The sequence below is a fragment of the Pygocentrus nattereri genome, chromosome 4, assembly GCF_015220715.1.
Source record: "Pygocentrus nattereri isolate fPygNat1 chromosome 4, fPygNat1.pri, whole genome shotgun sequence".
NCBI lineage: Eukaryota > Metazoa > Chordata > Actinopteri > Characiformes > Serrasalmidae > Pygocentrus > Pygocentrus nattereri.
The window spans coordinates 14,131,179-14,157,201 of record NC_051214.1 but is presented as its reverse complement, the minus strand read 5'-3'; the positions used below and the strand labels follow the sequence as shown (position 1 = coordinate 14,157,201).

The following is a 26,023-nucleotide window of genomic DNA, read 5'->3' as shown; positions in this document are numbered from 1 at the left end:
TAAATGTGCCCTGTCACAAAGAGTGTTGTGACACAGCCCGAGGTGTGTCCATGCCACCCTGACCTGAGCTGTGTGAGAAACAGTGACAGAGATGTGGGTCAACTCAACAGTCTCTATTTACACAGTGTTAAAGTTACACCTAGGGGAGGGGTGAAGAACAGGCTGATAAGTCTGATTGACTGTTTCGGGTTTCTCCAAAGAGCTTGTGAATTAACAGGAACACACAGCTCAACTTTTCTGCCCTTGTGGGTCCTACAATATTAAACCTAAGAAGTCACAGTTAATTTAGTGAATAAAAGCATTGTAAAAATTGAGGATTCTGATTCTGACTTTTTAGACAGCCTGCTGAGGGAAGCGCAGACAATCTGCTCAAAATTTAAATTGGTAGCACATGTCTGTATTGTATTTTGATTTTAATTTGATGAAAAGTTAATGTTGTAATAAACATTATTTTACATTTGTTAAATCTTGATTTTAAAACAAGTGCAGACTGGTGATATGGAATGTAAATCAAATGTGAATGTAATCCATTATGTTCACATACAGTTAATTAGGTAAATACATAAAATACTGCTCAAAACTTAGAGATCATCCAAACAGAGAGTTTGAGTACCAGTGATACTACAGCCATCTATGGCCAGGAGCCTAAGGCAGCATAATTGGCCTCTGTATTTCTAAGCTGGCAGACAGGCGAGATTGTTAATATTGGTAGTATTGCCTGATGGAAAGACCTAGGAAGTCTGACTTAAATTGGGGAGAAAACAGGAAAAAAAAAAGCTCATTAAGTATAAATTATTCATAATTCAGTCCCAGAAAAAAGCAGGAAACAATTAACAGAAAATTACAAAGAAGCCACCAACATTAAATATATCAAATCTATTAGTATTTGTCCACTTCCATCTAGATATGAAACAATATGAAAATGTAATATCATGATTCTAATCAGCACAATTATCATGGTTATCAATATTATCACAGTACTGTTAAAATGTGCTGTAAATTTTCAAACATTACTGATACACAAACTAAAATAATTTCACAAATTTTTATATTAAAAACTACACATAAAATTAGCAGCAAAACAACATTAAAATAATTGTTTAGCCACTGCATATACAGCCAATGTAAACATATGAAAACCATATCAAATGTGCAATAACATTGAAGGTGGTGCCATATGACCATGAGAGGTTCAAACGCTTACATTTTTTATTGTTTTTTATGTTAGTTCAGTAAAGACTTAGCATACTTTCCCTCCGATAAGCTTTAGGCCATCAACATATCCTAATTATTATTTTAATGCTCGTAAGATTTTTCTGATAAGGACATTTAAACTATCAAACTATCCTATCTACAGTTTTAACACAACACTGAAGTTGGCTTCCTATTTGCCAGCTTCATGTTTGAATTTTCAATGTTCCATCTTAAATGATGCAGCAGTTGCATTCTGGCACCTCAGGCGCTATAATAACCGCAAAACCACTGAAGATGGAAAGAGAAAAATCTAACAAGAAACTGACAAATAAAAAGCTGATTTCATCTTTGTAGTTTTAATGCTGGTAGGCTTTTTTAACTTAGGTTAATGACATTATCAAAATATCCCACCTGGAGTTTTATGTACGCAGCCACCTTTAAACATGCTCTACAGCAAGACACTTCAACAAGAAAGCTCAATTTGCAGAATACATCCACTAAAGCAGTAGGTGGTGGACATCAAAATTGCCTTGTTGCCCCCTTCTGCACTGAACATTCTACAGAGAGGGTGACTATCTTCAATCAAGTTTCCCTCTGCGCTCTTATAAAAAACAAAATAAGAACAACTTACACTTGGTCATCTTAGAAAGCTGAAAAATCTCTGGAGCACTATTGCTGGCTGACACAAAAACAAACTCACATAGTTGAACTTTGGTTCATGCTGTATCAGTATTTAATTTAATCACTACTTATTCAGAAACATATCCTTCCAATCTTAAAACCAACGTATCCACTAACTTTGTTCGCCTTCAAAGACATACTTTTACATTTACATTTACATAAGCAACTACGCAAACACACCTTAGCTGCAGAGATTAGATATATTATAATCTATTTACATAAGGAAGGGGAATTCATAAGAAAAGTTTTGAAGAATTTCCAAAACTAGTGTCTAGTTCAGTAATTATGTAGAACAACAAAGTGACAACTATAACTCAAGACTTTTAAGGGTTAACAGCAACTAGCAAACATCTTACATCTTACACCTATAATTTTTATTTCTTTGTCAAAGCCTTTGACAATTCTCATCTTCTGCAAGTCTGGGGTTATGGTGGAAGTTGCTCTTCCACAGTTATCCAAGGTCACTTTGGCAGGCTATTAGAATAGTTAAGGCTTGAATTTTGCAGGGGTGGGGGCGTTTAGCTGCTCCTAGACATAGGTGCAGGATGAAATTTACTTAGAGTGCGAGAATCTTGCTATCCAGGGAAGGTGCATTTAGAAGCATGCCACAGGGGATGGGGAAAAGAGTGGCAGGAGTTTCACCCCTGGAATAAGTTTGTATTAATCACTTTGGTCAATGGGACAGCAGTGGTGCTCAGCAGGAAGGGACTTTTGAAACTGCATCCCTTCTGTACAAGGTCATGTTCCCATGGTACTCACTACAGTTGCAAGGCAGCTGACCTAACCACTGAGCTCCTTGCAAAGACAACATTCCAGTAGGAATGAGTACTGCAGATTCCTGATGCTTTAAAGAACTCCACAAAAGAAACCAAAACTGATAAGTAGCATGTGTGTGTGCAGGGGGAAGGTCGAGCCTGATAAGAAGAGATATAGATGCTCCAGTGAAGCCATTGCAGAGCCCACTTCATTTAGCTCACTCCAGGTGTTACTAAGCAACACACTAGGCTTCCTAGGAAAGCATGTAATTGGCCTGTCGTGATGAGGGGTGAGTGCAGAGTCACGATCAGAGAGATGGAGACGATAGTGTGTGTGTGTGTGTGTGTGTGTGTGTGTGTGTGTGTGTGTGTGTGTGCACATGTGTGCACGTCTGTGTGTATTTGTGTGCCTGTGTGGGTGGGTGTCTGTCTGTTTGTGTAATGCTATTAAAAAAGAGAAAGACTAGGTGAGAGAAAGAGCAAGATAAAGATGGTGGAAAAAGTGAAATGGTGATAGCAGAGCACTCAGCCAGCTATCATATCCCATTAAAGCAGCTATTAGCATCACTGCACTGACGGAGGGTATACAAAAAACAGTGCAGTGAATTATCATATGTCTTCATACTGATTCACATTCACTTCCATTCCGATTGGCACACTGTTACAAAGGAGTCGCGCAGACAATGAAACAGACTTTCACAACATCCACTTGATAGATGGTGGGGTACTGTTACAAAAAAAGAGCCTGTGTTTACTAGTTGCATTTCGATTTGATTTTCATTGAAATTAGATCATCATATGACTCCACTTGCTTCTATTAGAGCATGAATAAGCGGTGTGAGGGTATGCTGCGGACTAATATTACATAACTTGTATCTGGTGCTGAAATACAAGAATATATCATCGCTGTCCAAAGAAAAACAAGTATCTCCAAAATGGCAACTTTACAGCCAAAGGCAAAAACGTTCTCAATTTTAATGTAAGTTAATGCAAAGACATTTTACTCCAAGCAATTGAGTAGTGTTTCTATTGGTCCATGCAATGCAAATGCAAAATGGGGAAAAAAACTAAGAAATTTGTTGTTGTTGTTGTTGTTGTTTTTTTTGGACAGTCACGATAAACAGTAAGGTTGAGTGGCCTACGTGAACATGCCTTACCTTGAGTGATGATTTCGTCCTTCTTCTTGTGCTTTGCTGTTACCTGAGGGCAGAAAGAAGAGTATATACAGAGAAAGACAGAGCAGAAGAGAGATGTAAAAAAAAGCTACAGAGATACAAATTAATTCACACTCAATAAGCAGGGCCTTTCTTGCATGTTACTGTATGTAAATTGCCCTCTAGTGTACAGGAATGTGAGTAAATACACAGAAGAAGACCTTGATGGGTCTCTTTAAAAGAAATGCTAATAAAGAAGCAGGCTTCATGAGCAACACCGATCAAGCCAGCATCCTCTCAGCCCAGTATAAACGTCCAGTGAGACGGCTGCTAATTTGACAGGTGAACATAGCTGACCTCATGCTGCTGACAATATTCTCCTGTAACTAACCAGCGACAGCAGAGGAAGAGTTATAAATACCAAAAGGACATTAGGATGTTGGTGGGATTAGCCGTGCTGTCTGATTAGCATGTCAGTATTTAGTTGCTAATTAAGATGTGTCATCAGAGTATCAGCCAAAATGCTCCTTTACATCAGCTTAAGACAACTCGTTAAGACCACAAGAAGAAAGTGGGTGGCGCCATGGCAACAAAGTCTTTCCCAAGGCCCTCAGAACTTTCCTCTTTTTTTCCCCTCTTTTCTCTTATAATTGGACCCAACCTCATGCCACTTATAAAGCCTTTTAAAGCCCAAGGAGTTGTCCAACTGTGCCTTTTAAATATGGAGGACAATTAGGGGTTTTCTCTGAACCACATCTAACGAACGACAGCGCCAGTGACTCACAGACAGGCCATGAGTCACCATACATCTGAGAAAGAAGCATGAAGAGAAGATAAGGGAAGAGAAACAGTACATGCTGCTTTGCACTGAGTTGCTAAATACTGTGTTAATGTGGCGTCTTCACTGGGCAAAGCTGCATTTCACACATTCCTGAGGTAAAAAAAGCTCCTAGTATCAGCACACCTAATTCTCTTTACTACATTACAGTAAAATGGGTTTTGCTTAACATCCTAACCACACAGTTCCATGTGATCTCGTCACCTCCTCCACCCAAACACAAAGGCACGCTCTGTTAGTCACTAGGCAAACACTCACTTGCGCGCACACACGCAGGCACATGAGCATACGCACACGCTATGGCTCCGTCTCCCTCAGGCTGATCTGTCCTAAACCCCCTGCGAGACATCTGCCCTGATGACTGACAGGCTAATTGTGCTGCTTTTTATACCACGGAGGACGCGACCCGTCCCTTTTTACGTAATGCACTGCCCGTTTTCCCGCTCTCCCCCTATTCTCTCTGCCCCTGCTGAGGCACTAGAGGCCGCCGGCAGACTCACTAGGCCGAGGAGACAAAGGCAGTGACATTGGAGCTGGACAGAGGAGTTGCAGGGCCAGGCAGGGTCCACTCCAACCCCCTAGCTACCTTACATAGAAAGCTGCAGAGCACAGTTGTTCTGCACCAGAGAACCAGTGCGTCACTATGCCAAGCATAGCTGGACCTACACAAAGCAGTGGAGAATCCAGTATCAATACAACTGTAATTTCTAATTTTTGTCCTGCTAATCAGCTATTTACCAAGCACTTTTTGAATGTGTAAAAGCAGAAAACAACTAAAATGTGCAGGACAAGTGTACCCCAGGAACAGGGTTGAAAACCACTGCCTTAAAATAACACATCTTTTGAGATAGTGTGAGGTGTTGTATGCATGTAACACACTGTTAGGGTCTATCAAGAATAGTTTTCTTTCTTGTGTGCAATAAAGAAGCTGATTTTAGCATGGAGGTAAATTCAGTAACACTGTAGGGCAGTATTCATAGTACTCCATGACACCTGCATAAGCTTGTCATGACATAAACATAAACCTACAAAAAATTAACTAAATAAAGCCTTATCCCTACAGGCACTGTCTGTCATAAACGCTGCTTTTATATTCATTTAACATAACACCTATGCTATATGGCCAAAGGTATGTAAACAACCCATCCTAATTATTGAGTTCAGGGGTTTTAGCCATAACTATTGCTAACGGATAAAAACAAGCATATAGCTATGCAATCTCTACAGCATCAGCTCAGTCACAAAGTGGCACACCATGCAAACTTATAGAGCAAAGTTGCCAAATGCTGAAAAAAAGTCTATTCTCTGTTGAATCGCTCCCTAGAGTTCCAAACTACCTCTAGAAGCAAAATCAGCACAAGAATTGTGTGCCATGAAATTAGTTTCCATGTCCGAGCAGCTGCACACAAATGTAAGCTCACTATGCACAATGCCAAGTGTCAGCCAGTGGAAACATGTTCTCTGTCCATTAAGACATGGTTTGACAAGTTTGATGCAGAGGAACCTGACGTCAACCTGAGCACCTTTACGATGAACTGGAATGCTGATTGTGAGTTAAAGCCTATGTTTTTGAAATGTGTCTGGTGACACTGATTTTTGACTTTACTGCTGAAATGGCAGCACATTATAACAACTGACTTATAATACTATTATATTTAAATATGTTGTAAAGCTTATATATGGAATTCACTTTACCCAGGGGCCATACAAAAAACTCAGTTTTGTTCAGCTAGCCTATGTTGTAACAATCTATGTGTCACGATTGGCCCCATCCCAGTCCGGTCCATGTGCTTTTTGTTTTGATCCTAGTCCGGCCCCTTGTTTTGTGACTCTGCCCCTGATTGTCACCACCTGTTTTCCGCCTGTCCCTTGTTATCCCTGTGTTTTATAAGCCCCGTGTTTGCCCCTTTTTTTCGCTGGTCTTTGTACTGTTTGGTCGTGTTTGTATGTTGGTTCGGTGTTTCTGTGTTTATCATGTCTGACCTGCATTCTGTTTGTGTTGGCTATTGGAACCTGGACCATCTTGACCATGACCCTGGATTTGCCCACAATAAAAGTCGCTTATCTCAACGTATGCGTCCGCCTCCTCACTCCCCGGCATTACACTATGTTACATTATCAGCATTATGTTACTGTGACATACTGTCCTACATACTGTCCTCCCATGTTATTTTACCTTAAAAATGTTGTGACAAAATCTAATAAAAAATCAATGTCAACTGACACTCATGTGCAACTTCTATGACACATTGCTGCCTATTGGAATAAATGTTTATGTAGGTCTATGTCAGTTGTCTTGATGGATGTCTCATGTAGGTGTTGTGCAGCCTAATAAATATGCCTAAATTAAAGTGTTATTGCAATTTACCATTTTTGAGTATGTGCTGTAAAGCTTTTTTGGGCACACCACAGAGAGGTCAATTGCATTTACAATATTGAATTTCCAATATTCTGGTCATTATTGTTGGTTACTATTCAGTTAAATTGGCAAAGATGAAGTAAAAGTACATGGGCTGCCCCCTAACATACCTCGGTGCTTTCCAAAGCATCCAGTGAGTTGAGGCTGTTGTCTGTGATGTTGTGCTGGGTGGGGTTGGGACCCTCGCTCTCCTCTGTCTCATTGAATGAAGCCAGATTAAAGCTACACGCCCGCCTCCTGTTGCCATTTGGTTGAGAATCCCTACAGCAGAATACACATATATCCAGTCAAAAGGCAAACACTAATGCCCTTACACAAATACTGAGCTAAATCTGCCTGAAAACAACACCACCACCCTATCATAGGGCACAGGACAATAAAGCCTCTCTGTCAGTGGCAGTGGCATGGATGTTTGAATTGAATGAGTGAATTGTGATCATGAACGTGGCGAAAGGCTCGGCGCACAGACACAGATCGATGTTGAGGCTTGATGGCTGTCTGGCTGTCTGACTGCACCCTCCCACACATAAAATAAGAGCATGCTTAACACCACCCCTCCATCTCATACTACACATCCTCATAACACCTGCACATCCAGAAACAGCTCACACACACCTAAACCTTGCAGTCAGCACAGACACTAGGGGTGGGGGGGAAAATCAATTCTTGGATGCATCCCAATGTGGACGTGGACAATTCTGAATCGATTCACAAATGTCAAAAATCGATGTTCTAAATTAAAATTTATAACATAATGTTGATGGAATGTAAAAGGTGGAACTTGAAAGTGTGTGCCCAGACACTCTGTGACGTGCACATAATGAAAACATAACTGGATGAGTGAGAAATCTGACCAGCACCGTCTGCATTAAAAGCTAGGTTAGGTCAGGAGTCACAACCCAAATGTTAAGAAGAGCCTTTCATCAAAAATCAAACCACCTTTGGAGCCATAACATTTTATGTCCAGTATGTGCCAATGTCAGGCTAAAAAAAAATATAAACAAAAATGACTTAGCTACTTTGCTCTGCTTTAAGCTTTAGCCGCTTGCCTCCCTTTTCCACCAGAAAACTTTTCCTCAAAAGTAGAATAGTTTCTTGTAAAACTTTCGACTGTTTTATGAGGCTGAAGTCAGCTTCTTATTTGCCCATTTCTTTTGAATTCGAATTTGAAAGGTGGAATGGGGCAATCTGAACGAGAAGCTGACTTTATCTTTGTAAGTTTTCACTGTTTGGCAGTCTCTTGTTGCAGGTTAAACTTTCCAGGAAATGAACTGCACTGCTTGTGACTGCGAATAAGTCCATTTGTCTCCAAATTTTCATCATAAATCTGTCTCTTTGCCTTTTTGTTAGCTACTAGCTCAGCGAGACTACGTTGCTGTGTGACCTACAGTCTTGCCAGCCAGTTCTCAGTTGTTGAGAACCAGGGTTTCGTGGTATGTTGCGCACTTTGGAGCTGAGAGGCAGCGTCCCTTCTCAAAGATATTTAATTTTAAAATGAAATTTAAAAAGAACGGTTCAATCAGATTTACATGATTTCCTCTTAGTCCAAATGCAGTCCATCAGTCATATGTTTGGTGTCCACATTTGGCTTCTTTACTTTAGAACTGAAGCTACTAGGCTAATGGTGCTAACAATCACTAGAAGTCAATAGTCACCCAAACTGTTTTCACAAATAAATGCCAAAATCTTTATATGTGTATTTGTTTTAAATTATGGCATTCATTTTAAATTATGTATATGCATATGACTTATTAAAATTACATGGATAGACCTTATCAACACATATAAACTATATTACCTGCTTTCTGTTGCTATTTCGCCTTCAAACTCTGTGACACAGGAGTACAGGGGCATGTTCTAAAACATCATTATGCAGGTATGTAGAGTTAATAATACCTAGGGTTTACTGGTCACTGTCACTGGTGGGTCTAGCAAGTGATGCATTTCTTCATGTGTATACAGGTCTGAACACATACGATTGAGGCTAATTGGTGCAGAAAATGCAGTTGTCAAGTTTGCAATCAAATATTATACTTATTTCCTGAGTACACTCACTTCTCTGTGTTACCCCATGATGCATCTGTGTTGTGATATCCCTTAGCCCTGTCTTTGGTCGTCTTGTGCGAAGAAAATAAATTATTCCAGTAATCAAACACCTTTTAGTTACACAGAGAATGTTTTTTTTTTTTTTATATATAGTTTAAAGTAAGTCATACTGTGTTCTAAACCAGTGTTTCCTAATCCTGGTCCTGAAGAAACACTGTCCTGCACACTTTAATGCTTTCCCTGCTTTAATACACCCACTACAACACAGCAAGGGGTTGTTAACAAGCTGATTAGTGAGCTGTAGAACACTAACATATGCAGGGCAATTTGCCTCTGGGAACAGGGTTTGGAAACATTATTCTAAACCACATCAACTTGTATGTGAGACCTGAATTATGATTTGGATCCAGTTGGAGCAGGTTGAGAGGAAATGTTGCGTATGTATTAACAGAAATAATTTGGGTGACTACGGACTTTCAGTGTTTGTTAGCACAGTTTGACTAGCAGCTCCAGTTCTAAGCTAAAGAAGCAAAACCTAACCATCTAAATTTGCCTTTTCATCAAACTGTTGCCTAAAGAAACAAAAGTTATTCCTGACATGGAAACACAGCTCATTATAAACACACATACACACACTGCTTACTGTTGAAGCAGTCCAGCCATGGTCATGAGTTTGAAGTTGATGAAGGGACTAGCCACCTCTATGTACTGTTCAGGCTTCTGGACTGGAGTCTCTGTGGTAAACATCACATTTAGCAAAAGAGGCTGGCACCGAAACATAAATTCCACAACATATAGCATTCTGCCTTAATAGAATAGTATGTCACTAAGTCACATCTACACAATTTCCCTTTACCAATGCACAGGCAGGATAACTGCTAGGCATTGCTACCTGTCCCACCGCCAATGGTGCCATTGGGCCAGCTGCAAGGTTGTCAGCTGGGAGTCATGCCTTAATGATGCTTCACTCCATTAATCTTGGAAGATTTGTTGGTACTGGAGCAGTGGCAGGAATGTCTCCCTGCCACCCACTGCAGCTGGTCCTAGAACCCTTTCTTCCCCCATGACTTATCTTTCCTTCTAAGCCACAGCCTGAAGCTTGTCGCATCAGCCAAGACATGTTTGCTTCTTTAGTTTTGCACTGGAGCGTTTGAATGTCTTGGCTAATCAACTATTAATTGATCAACTATTAATATTAATAAAACTAATTAGGGCTGTGGGCTGAACTGAATATTTTTTCACCAACCTATTCAATGAAAAACTGATAAAACCTCATTGTGTCTGTATATGAGGTTTTTTCAAACACACACAAATGTGAATACACACAGAGCCCTAACCCTTGGGTTCATCAGTGATGTTCCTCTCCTTTCGAGGGCGGATAAGTTTCCAGCGAGGCACAGGGGGTGATTTTGGGGCAGCCACAAGGGGGCAGGCTCTGGTTCGTGTGAGCAGCACGGGGTGACTGTAGAGCTGGGAGAGCCCATACTGCCTCAGTCTCTCTGACGAGTCTGACTAGAGAACACACACATACACACAACCACCACCATGGATTATAGAATACAGAGAGTTAATAATGGATTAGACAGCCAGCACTGAGCCAAACAGAGTAGCATATAGCCTGAGCACATGATGGAGGGAGGGATTGGAGAGATGGGTGGAAGGAGAAAAGGAGATCACAGTTTTGAGAAAACTAATAAAATAATGAGCTTCAGATATATGGGCTTGGGCACCTCACTATATCTTAAGAGATGAGAAGAGTAAGTCTCTCATTTAGTAATTATGGGCTTTTAAACAATAACTACCATTACTGTGGTGCAGTTTGTCACATAACAGGAAACTACTACAGTGTAGGTTTCTCTCCCTTTCCTCATGAAGAATTTCCATACCTTTTAATATTAGAGTTTATATTAGAATAGTCAAGAATCACAGATCTCAAATCAGAACCTCTAGTATATATTATTTTGATTACAGAATACACATACACTGCAATTTAAAATTTGCCTATATTAACCTCTTCCGTTACTCTTATAAAACTGCAACTTATAAGGTAAAAAAAAAAACCTGAATGCCTGGGGGAATTTACTGAATTTATTAATTTTTTTATTTTGGGGGAGGGGGGGTTCTTATAAAAAAAATTGACTGCTGCTCCAGTTTATTTCTTCTAACTATGCCTCATCATCCTTTACATGCTGAATTCATAAAGAGTTATCATGTAGCTTGACAGTAAATGGGCATTTCCCCCCATTTTCCTCTACAATGTAATGTTTATAATATAAAGACTTTAAAATTTCAAGAACAAGAAGGGAATAAAATGATACTGTACTATACGATTACATCTTAAAATTACGTTTATGATTTTGTCAAGTTATTTAAATTCATCTCCAATACTGTAATATGACAAATCCTGGATAATAATTTTATTACAACTCACTGCTATTCATCTTTCTTAGTCATTTTGGATTCTCTGCTCTGCTCATCATTTTGGACATCTCTATAATTTCTGAATTGTTATTTAAAGCCTCTTAGCTTCCTACTAATTATTTAAAACATGTTAAGTTGCATAGGACTTGTACAATAGAATAATTTCATAAACTTGTCTGCAAACAAACTGATTTCCTACAATGGAAAACACTGATTCCAAAATATGCACAGGGATTCAAAACTTTTGCATGGTAGTATGCATTTTTTAGAAATTCCATATTCTTGTAGGGGTGGAAATGAGAACTGTTAAATTGTATGCTTTTCCAAACATTATTAAGAACCTTATAATATAAGTCTATTCCATCAAGCACTACACCTTTTTCCGGTTCCCACAGTCCTGATCTAACTGAATGGTTAGAGAATAAGGAAATGAGATGAATCGAGCATGTTAGAGCAGGGTCTCCAGGATTGGATTTAAGGGACATTGTCATGGGCGGCATTGAAGACTAGCATATTGTAAGCTGTCTGTTGTTGTCGGTCGAATATATTTCAATATTTGTGGCATTATGGGAGAGAGCTTTGAGAATACCATCTGGCCCAGCACGGAGGTCCTCTTCTCCTGCAGGTGCAACGGCTGGTAACTGGCACACACTACCATCTGAGGAGCAGGAGGAGGCATGCTGCCTAGACCAGAGATAGAAAGAGTGTATGTGATGGGGGGGTGAGAGACAGAGAAAAAGAGGCACATCAGACAGGGAGAGGAAAGGAGATTATTCTTCCCATTATCCAAGCTCTTTGTATGCATCGCTGCACACTGGAACGAAGCACTTCCAAGTCCCCCTCAGTTTGGGAAAAGAACAATTAAGAAGGGTTCACGAAAAATGCAACGAAGTGTTTTCAAACAATGGAAAGCCGATACCGTATATGAGCCGAGAGAGGAAAAACAGCACCATTATTACACACAAAGCAGCTCAGCGAAAAGAGAGTAGATCTGTCAGCAGCTATTCGCCCATTCAGATCAGAGTAAAAGAGAGAGAGACAGAGAATGCAATCACTATTTCTACTGTGATTTTTTTGTTTTGTTTTCTCCCCAATTTATTCAATTTACTGTCCAATTCTACATTCTACATTGGCATGCCACTATTAATTGATGCTTCCAAGCTAGGAAGGTTAAGGCTGGCACATGTACCCTATAAGACACACTGACTAGCATTGCACTGAGTGATTGGGGGGGGGTGGACTTTTGGACTCCTGGCCATGGGCCCAATCCCATTTCTTCTTTTTACCCCTACCCCTTGTTTTCAAGTGTCACCCTAACCCCTCGGAACTGAGTTACAACGGGTAGTGGTTGAAAACTTGCCCTATGAAATGGAACAACTCTCAAATTAAAGAAAAAAAAACAAAAAACAAAAACATTGCTTCATTAACAGGCTACTAGCACTGCTCTGTAGGTTACCCAGCCCGTCTTCAGCGGTGGCAGAGAAGGGAAACGTTCAGCAACCTCACTGCTGGGCTTTAGTTACATTTAGAGCATCATATGCTTTCAAAGAGGGGGTAAAAGACAATTATTCATTATCGCCCACTGCTAATTATTTGGTGTTACGAAGCTGAAGGCAGCTATTCACCAGCTTCAAATTTTTCAGTTCCACCTTAAATGGAGCAGCAGTGACATTGTGGTGCTTCAGACATCAGAACTGACAAACTAATTAAGGTGGAACAGGAAAGTTAGCTGGCTACCTACTGAGACATTAGCATGCTATTAGCGATTTTTTATGCTTGTTAAGAAGAAAACAAATATAATACATTGAAATGACATTCAACTAAGATAAAACAATGGTTATCGTAATTTTTAACAGAGAAAATACATTTGTGGGTTTATTTGCTCACTCATGGAGCCATCTTGCCAGTTTTTCTTTTATTTCTCTCACCACTCCAAACAGAGGGCTAAGGGCTCAGTGGTAGGGGCAAGGGGTGAATTGGGATTGGATGGTTATGCCATTCAGAGAGATGGTGACCACACTCACTTATCAGAAATATAAAAAAAGTTTATTTACCCTTGGGTTTTATACCACAGTATATTGTTAAAAACAGTAACTGCCTTATCTTTAGCCAAGAATGTCAGGCAAATATTATCTGGTTTTACTGAGCAGAACAATGGCAGGAGAGAGAGGTTGTACTAATTCCATCACATGTTGTCATAAATGGGGATAACATTTCCTGTAAGGATACTTCAACAGCTTACTGTATGTGTTATTGGTATCCCATGTTCAAAGTAATATGTAAATATTCTTTCTGCAATGACAAATGACAAAATCTTATTTTTATTGTACTTCACTGTGTACTGTAGTTTATTGTATTGTTTGTTATTGTATTGCATTGAATGGCACAGAGTTCTGTGTTCAACTCTGTTTCTTTTTCTCTTGGTGTCTGTAGTGACATCTTGTTTCTAGCAGTATCTGAGCTCAGGACTGTCTTTTTCTCTAAGCTATTGGTAACTAGCAAAGATACTTTCTCTAGATTGACAAAGCACTTCTTGTAAGTCGCTCTGGATAAGAGAGTCTGCTAAATGCTGTAAATGAAAATTGTTGTGTTTTTGCTAGCTTAGATTGAATCCTTTAGATATACATAGAGAGTGAGTCCTCGTCTAACACAGGCCACCATGGTGCAGCACCACGTTTCTACATGTTCTACCATGTTGTTGCGTTAGCTTGCTAATTTCATCACATATAGCCATAAATGGGGATACAATTTCATGTTATGATACTTAGTAAAAACCCTGTTTAATTTTAAGGAATAAGAAGAGGCTGGAAAATAGTAATGTAAAAATAAATTATGACCTTTTTGGTACATAAAACCCCACAAATGTTATAAATGAACCTCAAGGGGGAAAATACAAGAACACGATGCTACCAAGCTGATAGGGTGAAGGATTTCATGTGAAACAAGTCATCCCATCTTTTTAAACTCAACGTCATTAGACAGCTCAACTACCAATTCTGATTTTTCTTCTATTTATGTCTTCCAACTAGTGCTATAGCACCACCAATTTCAAGCTGCCACTTCAATGTAAAAATGCGAAGGACACTCTCTAGAGCCACTGTTCGGTTTGTCCGCACTAGCCCACTGTAGAAACATTGTGCTGCAACATGGAGGCCTGTGTTGGATTTGGACTCACTCTCTATGTATATAAGAAGAACTCAATCTAAGCTAGCAAAAACATAACAATTTGTGATAACATAGCAGGGGATGTCACACTAATGAAAACATGGCTTTATATACTATATTCTATTTCTGCTAATAGATGCCCCAAAAAATCTTACACACTGCACCTTCAAAGAGATGGTAACATATGCTGCACAGAGTTATCAAAAACATCAATATGTCGAACAGTATAACAATCTTTGGGTATGTCATTAAATCCAGTAACCCTCCCATCTCTAGTCAAGAACATCAGGTGAATATTCCCTGATCTTCCAGAGAGAGAGAGATACAGTCGACATTATCCTTAAAGAATTGAATAAATGGAGCAGGGTCCTAGGCAAGGTTAATGAGATGCTCTATTCTTCATGTTCTTGGGGAAAACGCACAGTAAATGTTCCCATAATATTAATAGAACGAGCTACGTGCGTCTATGTGTGTGTGTAGCAGAGAGAGGCAGAGACTTATTGCTTGAGGCATAGATGATCTAGGGCTTGGTGCCAACTTATATATGTCACAGCATGTTACAATCTTTCCCTAATTAATTAGTATTGACCACATGGAAGCAGTGAGACAGAGAGTGAAAGACACAACAATAAAGAAACAAAGGAAAAAGTCAACGAGATAGGCATGGAGAAAGTAATATTTCAATAGCAGCCCTTTTAGCTCCCTCCTGATGTAATTCTGTCATTCACTTACAGAGACTAATTACCCAAAAGAGCCATAAAGCTCTGCTCGTCATTTCTCTTAATAGGAAAATCAAGCATCCATGCCAGCACATCCACTGATTTGAGCGCTTTCTCTCAAACCACTGTCAATTTTCTGCCAATTTTGTGGTTTTGTGTGTGCTTCTGTGTATGTGCGTCACCAAAGCACACCTCACAGATGAACTGGAGAGTAACAAAAAGGCAGTTGCACCCTCGGGGCATGCCAAATAATTCAGATGTGCTCAGCACACTACAGGCATACCTGAGAATAAACCATCTTAATGACTCTTTTGGTAATCCAGGACGTACACGCAACACATACACACTCTTTCTCTCTCTGTATCACAGCAGACAAGAGGGTTAGCTATATGATTTATTCATGCTGATGATACACGCAGATCAGAGAGGTTCCATAATGCATGAACCTACAGAGGAAGCAAGGCGTGGCAGCAGGTGAGGTCTTTTCCTGTGGACAGGCGGTCAGTAGAGCTTGAAATATTTGTCCACACCCTAGGGGTCTTCACTATTCATGTCTAGGTTTGGTCATGATAGGTAGTTTCTTTCTGAAGTATCTGTCAGGCTCAGGTTGGGTTCAAATTTCATGACTGGGTTTTTCATTGAATTCATCAAATTATACTTATATTTATATACTGAATTTACATTAATTGAATTGCATGTAACCTTGAGGAGTTGTTTGATGTTAAATGTTCCATTCTAGAGTAACTTACCAAGTCAGAATTGTTCACAGTGATGGTGAACCAGACATCCACCTCTAAAAGCTCCCCACAGACAGTTCTTACTCAAAATGGTTATGAATATGATTTCTGAAGTCAGGGACTTTGTTTTAAGATATTTTTGTGATTAAGCTGTTCACCTAAAACATATTTCTAAAACCATTTATGGTGGAGAGGTACATGCAGGATGCAGAAAATTTCTCACTATTTAATCATCATCAGCATTGCATAAAAACTCATAGGTTCACTGGTGGTTTTGGATAGTAAATAAAATGGCTACATTTGTGTTGTAGACATCACAATCCTCAGTTCCTATCAACACCACTGTAAAGATATCTGAGCCTGTAAGTTTCTCTACAATGTTCCTTTAACATCCAACTACTCTAAATGATTTTGTCTACATCTCAACCAATGACTTATGTAGAAAACTTGAAAAATGTGTGGAATTCCCCTTTAACTACAGGCATTTTTTTGCAATGCTGGACAAGCTTTACAGAACACTAAAAAAAACAGTTCAACCAATAAATTTAGAATCATTACATAACTGAGTTAAGTTGAATGAGATTTTTGCCAATAATCTGTAATGTTTGTCCAACCTAGAAAATAATTTTCAAAACTTTCATGAACAGATCAATTATTCATACATTAGTTTATACAGCTACGAACTAATAAATAAAGTATGTAGTTATGAGAGCGAGGAAGGGAATCTACATGCACTCACAGTTCCATGGATTTTAAGGGGTTAATTAGACACACTAAATCCAATAATTTGTTTGTGTGACAGCAGCATGAGCATGTGAGCAATGGATTGTGTTTATTTTAATGTTTAATGTTTGATTAATGTTTATTTAGAATAAATACTTGGAATGTAGTCAAAAATGATCAATGATGATCAGTTAAAGAAGAGTTTAGACCTAATTGTAAATGATAATTTGACTATTCTCATGGTTTGGTTTTTGATGATCTAATGACAGTTAAGTCAGTAGGGGTGGACAATTCATCATGATATTGTGATATTGCAATGCAAAGCTATGACAGTGTGCATCATGTTGATGCATCAATGTATCATTTAGAATGGACATTCTATTAATTATGTCATCTAGTACAACTACACTGTTCAAACATCAAAGTTTGCAAATGATCAGTACCAGTTAACAAATCTCTCTTGCACATCTCCTGCCACCCAGCTTTAGCCTTGTCAGTAAACTCTGCAACAATATGATAACAGTCATCATTTTTCTTTATTCGAATTCTGTTCAAAATATTGTGAGACTGCAGTATTGTGAACACTCTATTGTAAACAAAAATTGTGGACTAAACGTATCGCGACAGCTCAAGTCATCACTGTCACTATGTAACTTATTTTTATTCTGTCTCTGATTGGTGTTGGTCACCATTTTGTGAGGCTATAGTCAGGTGTGGGTGTTAAAACTCTGGACAAGGAATGTTCTCTGTCTACGTTTGTGTTTGGTTAAAAATTTCAGGCCCAATTAAAACTATAGCTGCCATGGTATGAGAGCTGCAGCCCACTGTGAAGTAGAACTCGTGATATGTTTTTCAGAAAATACAGAGCGTTTTTGCCTGGAAAATGAAATATTCATGATCAGCTGCATTTTTCGTAGAGTGAATAATGCTTCTTGGGTAGGAAGAATAGCAACACATATATTGACATATGGGCATAAACATAACATCAAAAAGGTCTCTTTTTTCACAAACATCCACACACAAAAAGTTACGCACTGTCAGCTGTAGGTTGAGTGGTAGTATTTGGCTGGGTGGAGGTTGGTTCTTTGGATTGGGTGGTCTTTCTGTCTTTGTCCCCATCTTTGCTTTTCCTTTTCTCTGAAAGTAAATGCATAGCAGACTATGACTTAAATGCTGGGAATACATTAGTCTTGGTCCACTACAAGAACAGAAACATCACTAATTGATAAATTATGCATGAGAAATATTCAGTTGACATGACTATGGTGGTCAGATTCTTTTAGAATAGTACTAGGAACAGTTTCACAGAGGAAAATCTCAGCTTGTTTTTGACATGACAGGGTGAAGGTCATGTTAAGAAGATCTGACACATTTTCACAGTAGTTAGTGTAAAGATTAGGACAGAAAAAGCTAAGCCTTATTATGCCTTTGAGAAAGAATCACTCATGATCATATGAATAAGCTGAGGTATATTACAGACTGTAACTGAAGCTTACAGTTTATTCTTGTTAGTAATCTGTTGCAGGCTGACTAACATTGGGTGATATGGTGTTGCATCTGATGGCAGGATTTCACTTTTGGTGAAGTATTACAAATTAGCTAATAGTTTTAGACACAAACTGAATGTTTCATCACCTCTTCTTTTAACAACACTCTGTAAGCATTTTGGAACTGAGGAGACCAATTGCTGTAGTTTTGAAAGTGAAATGTTTCACCATTTTTGCTTAACATAGGATTTCAGCTGCTCAACAGTATCCATTATTTCCAAAAAGAATTTAAAATGTTGATTTGTCAGACCACAGAACACTTTCTGACTTCCTCCATTTTAAATAAGCTTGGGCCCAGAGAAGGCGGTAGTGTTTCTGGATCTAGTTTATATATGCTTATATCTTTGCGTTTAAGAGTTTTAACTAGCATTTGTGGATGCAGCGCTGAACTGTTTTCACAGACAGTGTTTTTCAGAAGTGTTTCTGAGCCGATGCAGTGATTTCCACTACAAAATCATGCCTGTTTTCAATGCAGTGTCGCATGAGGGCCCAAATATTACGGACAGTAAATACTGGTTTTTGGTCTTGTGCCTTAAATACAGAGGTTTCACTAGATTCTGTGAATCTTTTAACGTTATTACGTCCTGTAGATGATGAAAATCTCTTTCCTATTTTATGTTGAGGAACGTTATTCTTGAATTGTTGCACTATTTGTTCAAGCAGTACACAACTTTACCAGCCTTTTCTAGTCCCTGTCCCAACTTTTTTGGAATGTGTTGTGGCATCAAATAAAAAATTGGCATATATTTTTCAACAAACAGTAACATTTCTTAGTTTCAAATTGTGATATGTTATCTTTGAAGTATTTTTCTTTGAAAATATGATTTGTATTTGTATTTTTTATTTACATTCTGCACAGCATGCCCAATGTTTTTGGAAAAAACTGTTGCAGATGCATGTATAAAATGATTCTAATTTGATGTTAGTGCCATATAGTTTCATAGGTTTTAAAATATTTGATGAAAGCTGTACAAATTTAAAACATTTTGGGCATGTCCAGAAATAAACATAAACAGAGCTGTAGATAATTCCAAAAGGACTGAGAAAGATGTATAGCATCATGTTAACTATATTATTTACCAATTATTGACTTTTCATAGAATATTTAAAAAAATTAATAAAGCAAATTTTTGATGTCTAGATTATCTTCAGTGAAAAAGCAATTATTGTATAGAAAATAACAAAAATTATTAATGCAACTTTGTCTCTGTACTGTATGTCTGCTCCTGTATATATTTCACTACCTTTGTGATTTTCCTTGCTCGGAGTAGGTGACTCAATGTTACATTCATTGTCCTGTGAATCTTTAGCAGGAGTGATGTCGGCCGATGAGGTCCTTTCTTCTGAGCTCTCCTCCATGATCTGGAACCTCGGAATGGCATTCTTCAGGAATTCCCACACTTTTCCCACATATCGGGATCTAGGAATGCCATCCAAACACAGCGTTAGGACAGTCTACAGTCAATCATCCCTCCTTAAGTGGCAGTTTAACCATCGTATTGCAGTGTTTAATCATCCTGGCTTATCAAAACGTGTTCAAGCCTAATTGAATGCAATGTCGCTTGTATCCGATTAATGACCTGCTGTGAGATCAATGTCTAACGTGAAACCAGCTGAACAGACATGGAGCATATCTTCCCACACTAATCAATAAATGGCAATTAGAGGGAACCAGCGGGTTGCTGTTAATGAATACACTGTACGCAAATACTCCAGGTTTATGTCCACATTTAACACAGACACAACATTAAGGTTCACAGGCAACGAAATAATGGACAGTACATATGGTGTATTAAAAACAGACCATTCCTTTGACCTTCAGATATGTTTTCCATCATCTTTAGGAATTTAATTTCTACCTTGCTAAGCTGAAAGGGATAGATTTAGGGATTAGGGAAGGGAATACTGCTAAGTTGTCAGCCAGAGAGGCACTGGAAGTGCCGTGTTTTTCTGGCCTGCTCTGCTCCTCCCTGTCATGTGTGAGCCAGGCTTGAATGGGAGCAGTTGGAGAGAGAAGCATGGAGCTTGGCACAACAGCAGATTCGCAACATGGAATAAAGAACACCAGGAAATCCTGAAGCCTTGTTCTAATATATACACATGCACACTAAACACCATCAATATTTCATTTTGATGGTTTAAATAGGGCAATAAAAAAGTTCATTTAGAAACAGCTGAAATACTGTTACAACATACAGGATAACTGAAACATCAGACTAAACAAAGAAAAAAGCAATATATATATATATATATATATTATATATATATATATATATATATATATATATATATATATATATATATATTATATATATATATATATATATATATATATATATATATTAGTGTGAAAAAAAGACCACTCTTCATGTCTTTATTTCCAGTCAAAATTTTGTACATTATTCATTTTCCAGCATCATTTCAATATATATATATATATATATATATATATATATATATATATATATATATATATAGATATATATAGATATATATAGATATATATAGATATATATCTTCTTCTTCTTTCGGCTGCTGCCTTTAGGGGTCGCCACAGCGGATCATCTGCCTCCATCTTGCCCTATCCACTGCCTCCTCTACTTTTACACCAACCATCTCCATGTCCACCTTCACTACATCCATAAACCTTCTCTGAGGTCTACCTCTTCTCCTTCTACCCGGCAGCTCCATCTCCAACATTCTTTGCCAAATATATCCACTATTCCTCCTCAACACATGTCCAAACCATCTCAACCTGGCCTCTCTGGCTTTATCTACAAATTGCTCCACCTTCACTGTCCCTCTGATCTGCTCATTTCTAATCCTGTCCATCCTTGTCACTCCCAACGAAAATCTCATCATCTTCATCTCCGCCACCTCCAGCTCAGCCTCCTGTCTTTTAGACAGAGCCACAGTCTCCAAACCATACATCATAGCAGGACGCACTTGTCTTGTAAACCTTCCCTTTCACTCTTGCTGCTATCCTTCTGTCACACATCAGCCCTGACATCCATCTCCACCCACTCCATCCTGCCTGCACCCTCTTCCTCACCTCTTTTATATATATATATATATATATATATAATCAAATATTTCATTATTCAGTGTGTACATCTTTTGCCTTTATTACAGTTTCTATTCTTTTTGGGAGTTGTCTTCTCAATGCTTCTTGCATCACAATGAAAGGTGGACAGAAACATTTTTTCAGATCTGAAGCATGAGTAGAGCTTGATTTTTTTTTTGTGAACAGTTGTGTGCAGTTTTAGAAATTCCTATTTTCCAGTTATTTTCCTTCAACTTTCCATTATGCAAAGGGATTATCTTACATATAATGTCCTCAAAAATGAATCTGAAAAATCCATAATCTGTATGTAATGGCTATTTTAATTGAAGGTTAAATACATACAGAATAATGTCTAAAAAGATTTAAAATTTGCTGGTAAAAGCCATGCCAAAGAAAACTGCAGTATAATATCACACCACCACTACCCTAGAACTAATTTTCCAAACACTTGCCAAATTGAACGAACTCAGATAATACAGAAAATATGGCAACTTTTTTTTTAACATACTGAAAACAATATCACCAAATTCTAGACAAGTGACCTCATGCCCCTTTACAATCACATATTTTGCAAGATCAGAAAAGACCAGATACAATTGGTCTATATCATAAGTTATTCTAAAATTTTAGTTATTAAAAACCATGCATGTACATGAATCAAACGAGATAGTCAGTTGCTCATTAATAATAAGTGTTACATCAATACAGAAGTGGGTAAAATGACAATGTATCATGATACATTTTGTTATTATGCCATACAATATGCTTTTCTGAGCATGGACATGGACATTTTTAGTACTTAAAGAACACCGGCCAACTCCATGTTTCATTATAAAGAGAGGATTTTTCATCAGCAATTTTAAGCGTGGCACAAAATATCTTGATACGTACTGTGTATCACAAAAATGCCTTTATATATTGCAATTTTTGCCACATATCCAACCCCAACATTAACAAAATTTCTGCCAAAGAACACAGACTAAAAGACAGCAATTGTGCTGATTTAACATATTTTATTCTTGTGCAACAGGCTAGTATTCGAATCACGTCAATTCAAAGTATTCTTTTCATTCTTATCAGTTACAAATTTTGTCATATCGGTTAAGCCCTAGTACAACACAAATGAAATTATGAGAAAGGAGCTTTACAAAAAATGAACACAATAAGATACTCTCACTCTCTCTCTCTCTCTCTCTCTCTGTCTCTCTCTCTCTCTCTCTGTCTCTCTCTCTCTCTCTCTCTCACACAAACATATATTCCCAGTTACGCTCTGCTGTCATGTCATGCTTCACGCTGTTAGAGCAATGTGACAGAAAAACTGTGTGTGTATATACACAATGCACAAACACGCACACACACTTCTTTCTCTCTCTCTGCATGTACACTGATAAGGTCTCAGCGGAAGCCTCCGAACCAATGAAACTCAATAGAGCGTACGAAACAAGACGCCCTGCAGCATTTGCCGAAACAAAGCCGACACGGGCGCTATGCTTCGGAAGGCTGCAGAGCTAACATGCCCTTGTAAGACCATGACCACAGGTCATGCCTCATACCACATTCACATTAGCCCGCTAACTCAATCATGAAAGAACGGAAGACATGCATGTTGCTGGTTGCTTGTTCATGGGAGGTGCTGAAAGAAGCGTACTCTATGGGAGGCCAACGTCTGCGGCCATTACTGCCTAATCACTGTGGCATTGTTTGTCCAGCCTGGCCCATGCCTAGTCCCAGAGGGAGAGTAATAGATCAATGTAGCAAATATAGAGTAATTGAGAATCGTGTTCACTGTGTTAACTTATTTTCAATAGAAAACCCACATAATTGCACAATTCCACATATAACTGTACGTTCATCGGACTGTTTAGTCTGTCTTACTGAGGCATTTTGGACAAAGAACTTATCATCTTAAGAACTTATCTTCTTAAGGTTGGGAAATAAATGTCAATACAGACTGGAACAGCAGTGCTACACAATGATAGGCATGATATGTAAGTAGGAGTATTTCAGAGCTATAGTCTTGGGAAATAAATGTCAATAGAAATTGGGCAACGCACCACCTACATCCCATGAGGAAAATGGCTTGCTATGTAAATAACAGAGGCACAATATGAAAGCTGTAGTGAGCAAGAGAGTCTTACTGAAGGGGTATTATCTCTGGTATCCAGCCAGTCAGACAGTGGATGACAGTGAACTCTCCCAGCTCTCTCCCGGGGCTTGGCACCACACTGAAGGGACACACAGTGACAATGGCAATGTCAATTCCAGCACCAGCGAGCATCAATACCATTGCTGTCCTCATGGTTAATTTAGGCCATTTTCCCTACTTGACTGAGCCATCTTGGTTATTTCCCTGTAGTGACCTGTTTGAGTGCAGGCCACACTCAATTCACAGTCACAGACACTATATTAGAGTAGCTGAGAAAGATGAAAATAGCATCAATAACTGTATATAAAGAAACAGCTCAGTGTTAGTGAAGGAATTAAAACCATGGATGTGAAATCCTGACTGAAATGAGCTCCACAGGGGAACCGAGGCTTTCTTTTGGTTGCATTCCCACCATGAGCAACATCTTTCTATATGCCGTATAACTTCATTATGCTGCGGTTTCATGAAATCAGATGACTCTTTGTGTGTGTGAGCATGTGTCAATGTGTGTGTGTGTGTATGCGTGTGTGGCCTATTGCTCTCTCTCCCTCTCTTTCTTGAAGAAACCAGATGGCAGATGCACTAATTGTGCCTCAAGGGATGCTGTATTCAAGCAGTCCGGCAGCTATTAATTAACTGCACCATTTCACCGCTCTTCTTTTCTCCATGCTCACACCAAGTCAAATGACACACCGTCATTTGCATCACTGGCTTAACCCCTTAAACAAGGACCAAGAGACTGTCTGTGGACCCACACTCTCAAAACTACATAACTTACATAATTACTTTTTAGTTACTCAATAACTCATATAAGTCATTATTGTATATTGTATAATGAATCTTAAGATTAATAACTGAATAATAAGCCTGCAAATAAAGGAGGAAAAGTGACATTGCCTGTCACTTCTTCAGGTGAACAGCTGTTATGTGTCTGCCTTTTCCAGAAGATCCCAGAGGAGCCTCAGGAAAAATATTGCTGTTGTTTCCTGTGAACTTTCCCTGCACATGATAAATGATTCACAGATCCCAGCAACTTCTGCCTTCTTGACTTAGATTAAACATTTACACACACTGACCTTTGACAAATCCACCATTCAAACATTCATTTGGCACATTCATAAAGGGAGCCTTAAACCCTCGATTTATCAAGGTTAAGCAAGCCTAATATTCCTGTGAGTGAGTATGAGAGAGCATGGTAAGGGCCTACCTTGGATTCACTATGTTATCATTTTTAGAGCACCTAACACCTTCATCATTTGATTCTGGGAACTTCATTTGATTGCAGAGTTTTGTAGCAATGATCTCATGAAATACTTACTCCGTACTGGCTAGCTTAAGGATAGCTTTAGTCAGCAGCATAGGCCAAAGCTCTGACTGGTTAGTGGTAGCTGGAAGCAGCAGATTGCTCTTCTCATCAAATGGCAAAAAGTCATCAATAGTGATCTTCCTCCAGCAACCCTGAGACGGAGAGAGATACAGTGTCTTGCAAAAGCATTCAAACCAGTTAAAAGTCATTAGACTCAACTAGATTACAAATGACACTATCAAAAATGATACTTTGTGCTGTGTCGTATATTATTTTATTTTATATTAAATGCCGTAAATGATATTTTGAAACACTAACCGCAAAATGAATTGATGTAAAGTGATATGCATTTTATGCAAGAAAATTACTAACTGAAAAATGATGTTTGCATACAATATCTCACAAAAGTGAGTACACCCCCTCACATTTTAACAAATATTTTATTATATCTTTTCGTGGGACAACACTATGAAACTTGGTTATAACTTAAAGTAGCCAGTCTACAGCTTGTATAGCAGTATAGATTTACTGTCCTCTGAAAATAACTCAACACATAGCCATTAATGTTTAAACAGCTGGCAACACAACCGAGTACACCTCACAGTGAACATGTCCAAATTGTGCTCAATATTTTGTGTGACCACCATTATTATCTAGCATTGCCTCAGTCCTCCAGTTTCCGAAGGGAGGAGATCATGCTCTGCTTCAGAATGTCACAGTACATGTTGAAATTCATGTTTCCCTCAATGAACCACAGCTCCCCATGCAGCTCCAGATCATGATGCTACCGCCACCACGCTTGACTGTAGGCAAGAGAGAGTTGTCCTGGTACTCCTCAACAGGGCACCACCACACATGCTGGACATCATCTGAGCCAAACAAGTTTATCTTGGTCTCGTCAGACCACAGGATATGGTTCCAGTAATCCATATTCTTGAACTTGGATGGCCATGCAGACCAAGTTGATGCATTGTGCGGCATATGGTCTGACCATTGACAGGCTGACCTCCCACTTCTTCAACCTCTGCAGCAATGCTGGCAGTGTTTATGTGTCTATTTTTTTTAAACCAACCTCTGGATATGTGGACTTTACTTCTTTGGTCGACCC

At 38.8% G+C, this 26,023-nt stretch overlaps 1 protein-coding gene across 4 annotated transcripts in view; it reads right to left on the bottom strand.

Moving 5' to 3' along the window:
• adgb (androglobin) overlaps positions 1 to 26,023 on the bottom strand; it is a 68,043-nt gene that overhangs the window by 34,416 nt on the left and 7,604 nt on the right. For 3 of the 4 annotated variants that reach the window (XM_017712991.2, XM_017712993.2, XM_017712992.2), the window contains exons 6-14: positions 24,928 to 25,067; positions 23,602 to 23,688; positions 19,644 to 19,819; positions 17,888 to 17,989; positions 12,098 to 12,192; positions 10,425 to 10,599; positions 9,731 to 9,821; positions 7,152 to 7,302; positions 3,788 to 3,830 (exon numbers count right to left, since the gene is read on the bottom strand). In XM_017712991.2, coding sequence (XP_017568480.2) covers positions 3,788 to 3,830; positions 7,152 to 7,302; positions 9,731 to 9,821; positions 10,425 to 10,599; positions 12,098 to 12,192; positions 17,888 to 17,989; positions 19,644 to 19,819; positions 23,602 to 23,688; positions 24,928 to 25,067 — 1,060 coding nt within the window. Of the gene's footprint in view, positions 1 to 3,787; positions 3,831 to 7,151; positions 7,303 to 9,730; positions 9,822 to 10,424; positions 10,600 to 12,097; positions 12,193 to 17,887; positions 17,990 to 19,643; positions 19,820 to 23,601; positions 23,689 to 24,927; positions 25,068 to 26,023 lie in introns of those variants that run through there. The other variant, XM_037538101.1, reaches the window with a different exon arrangement.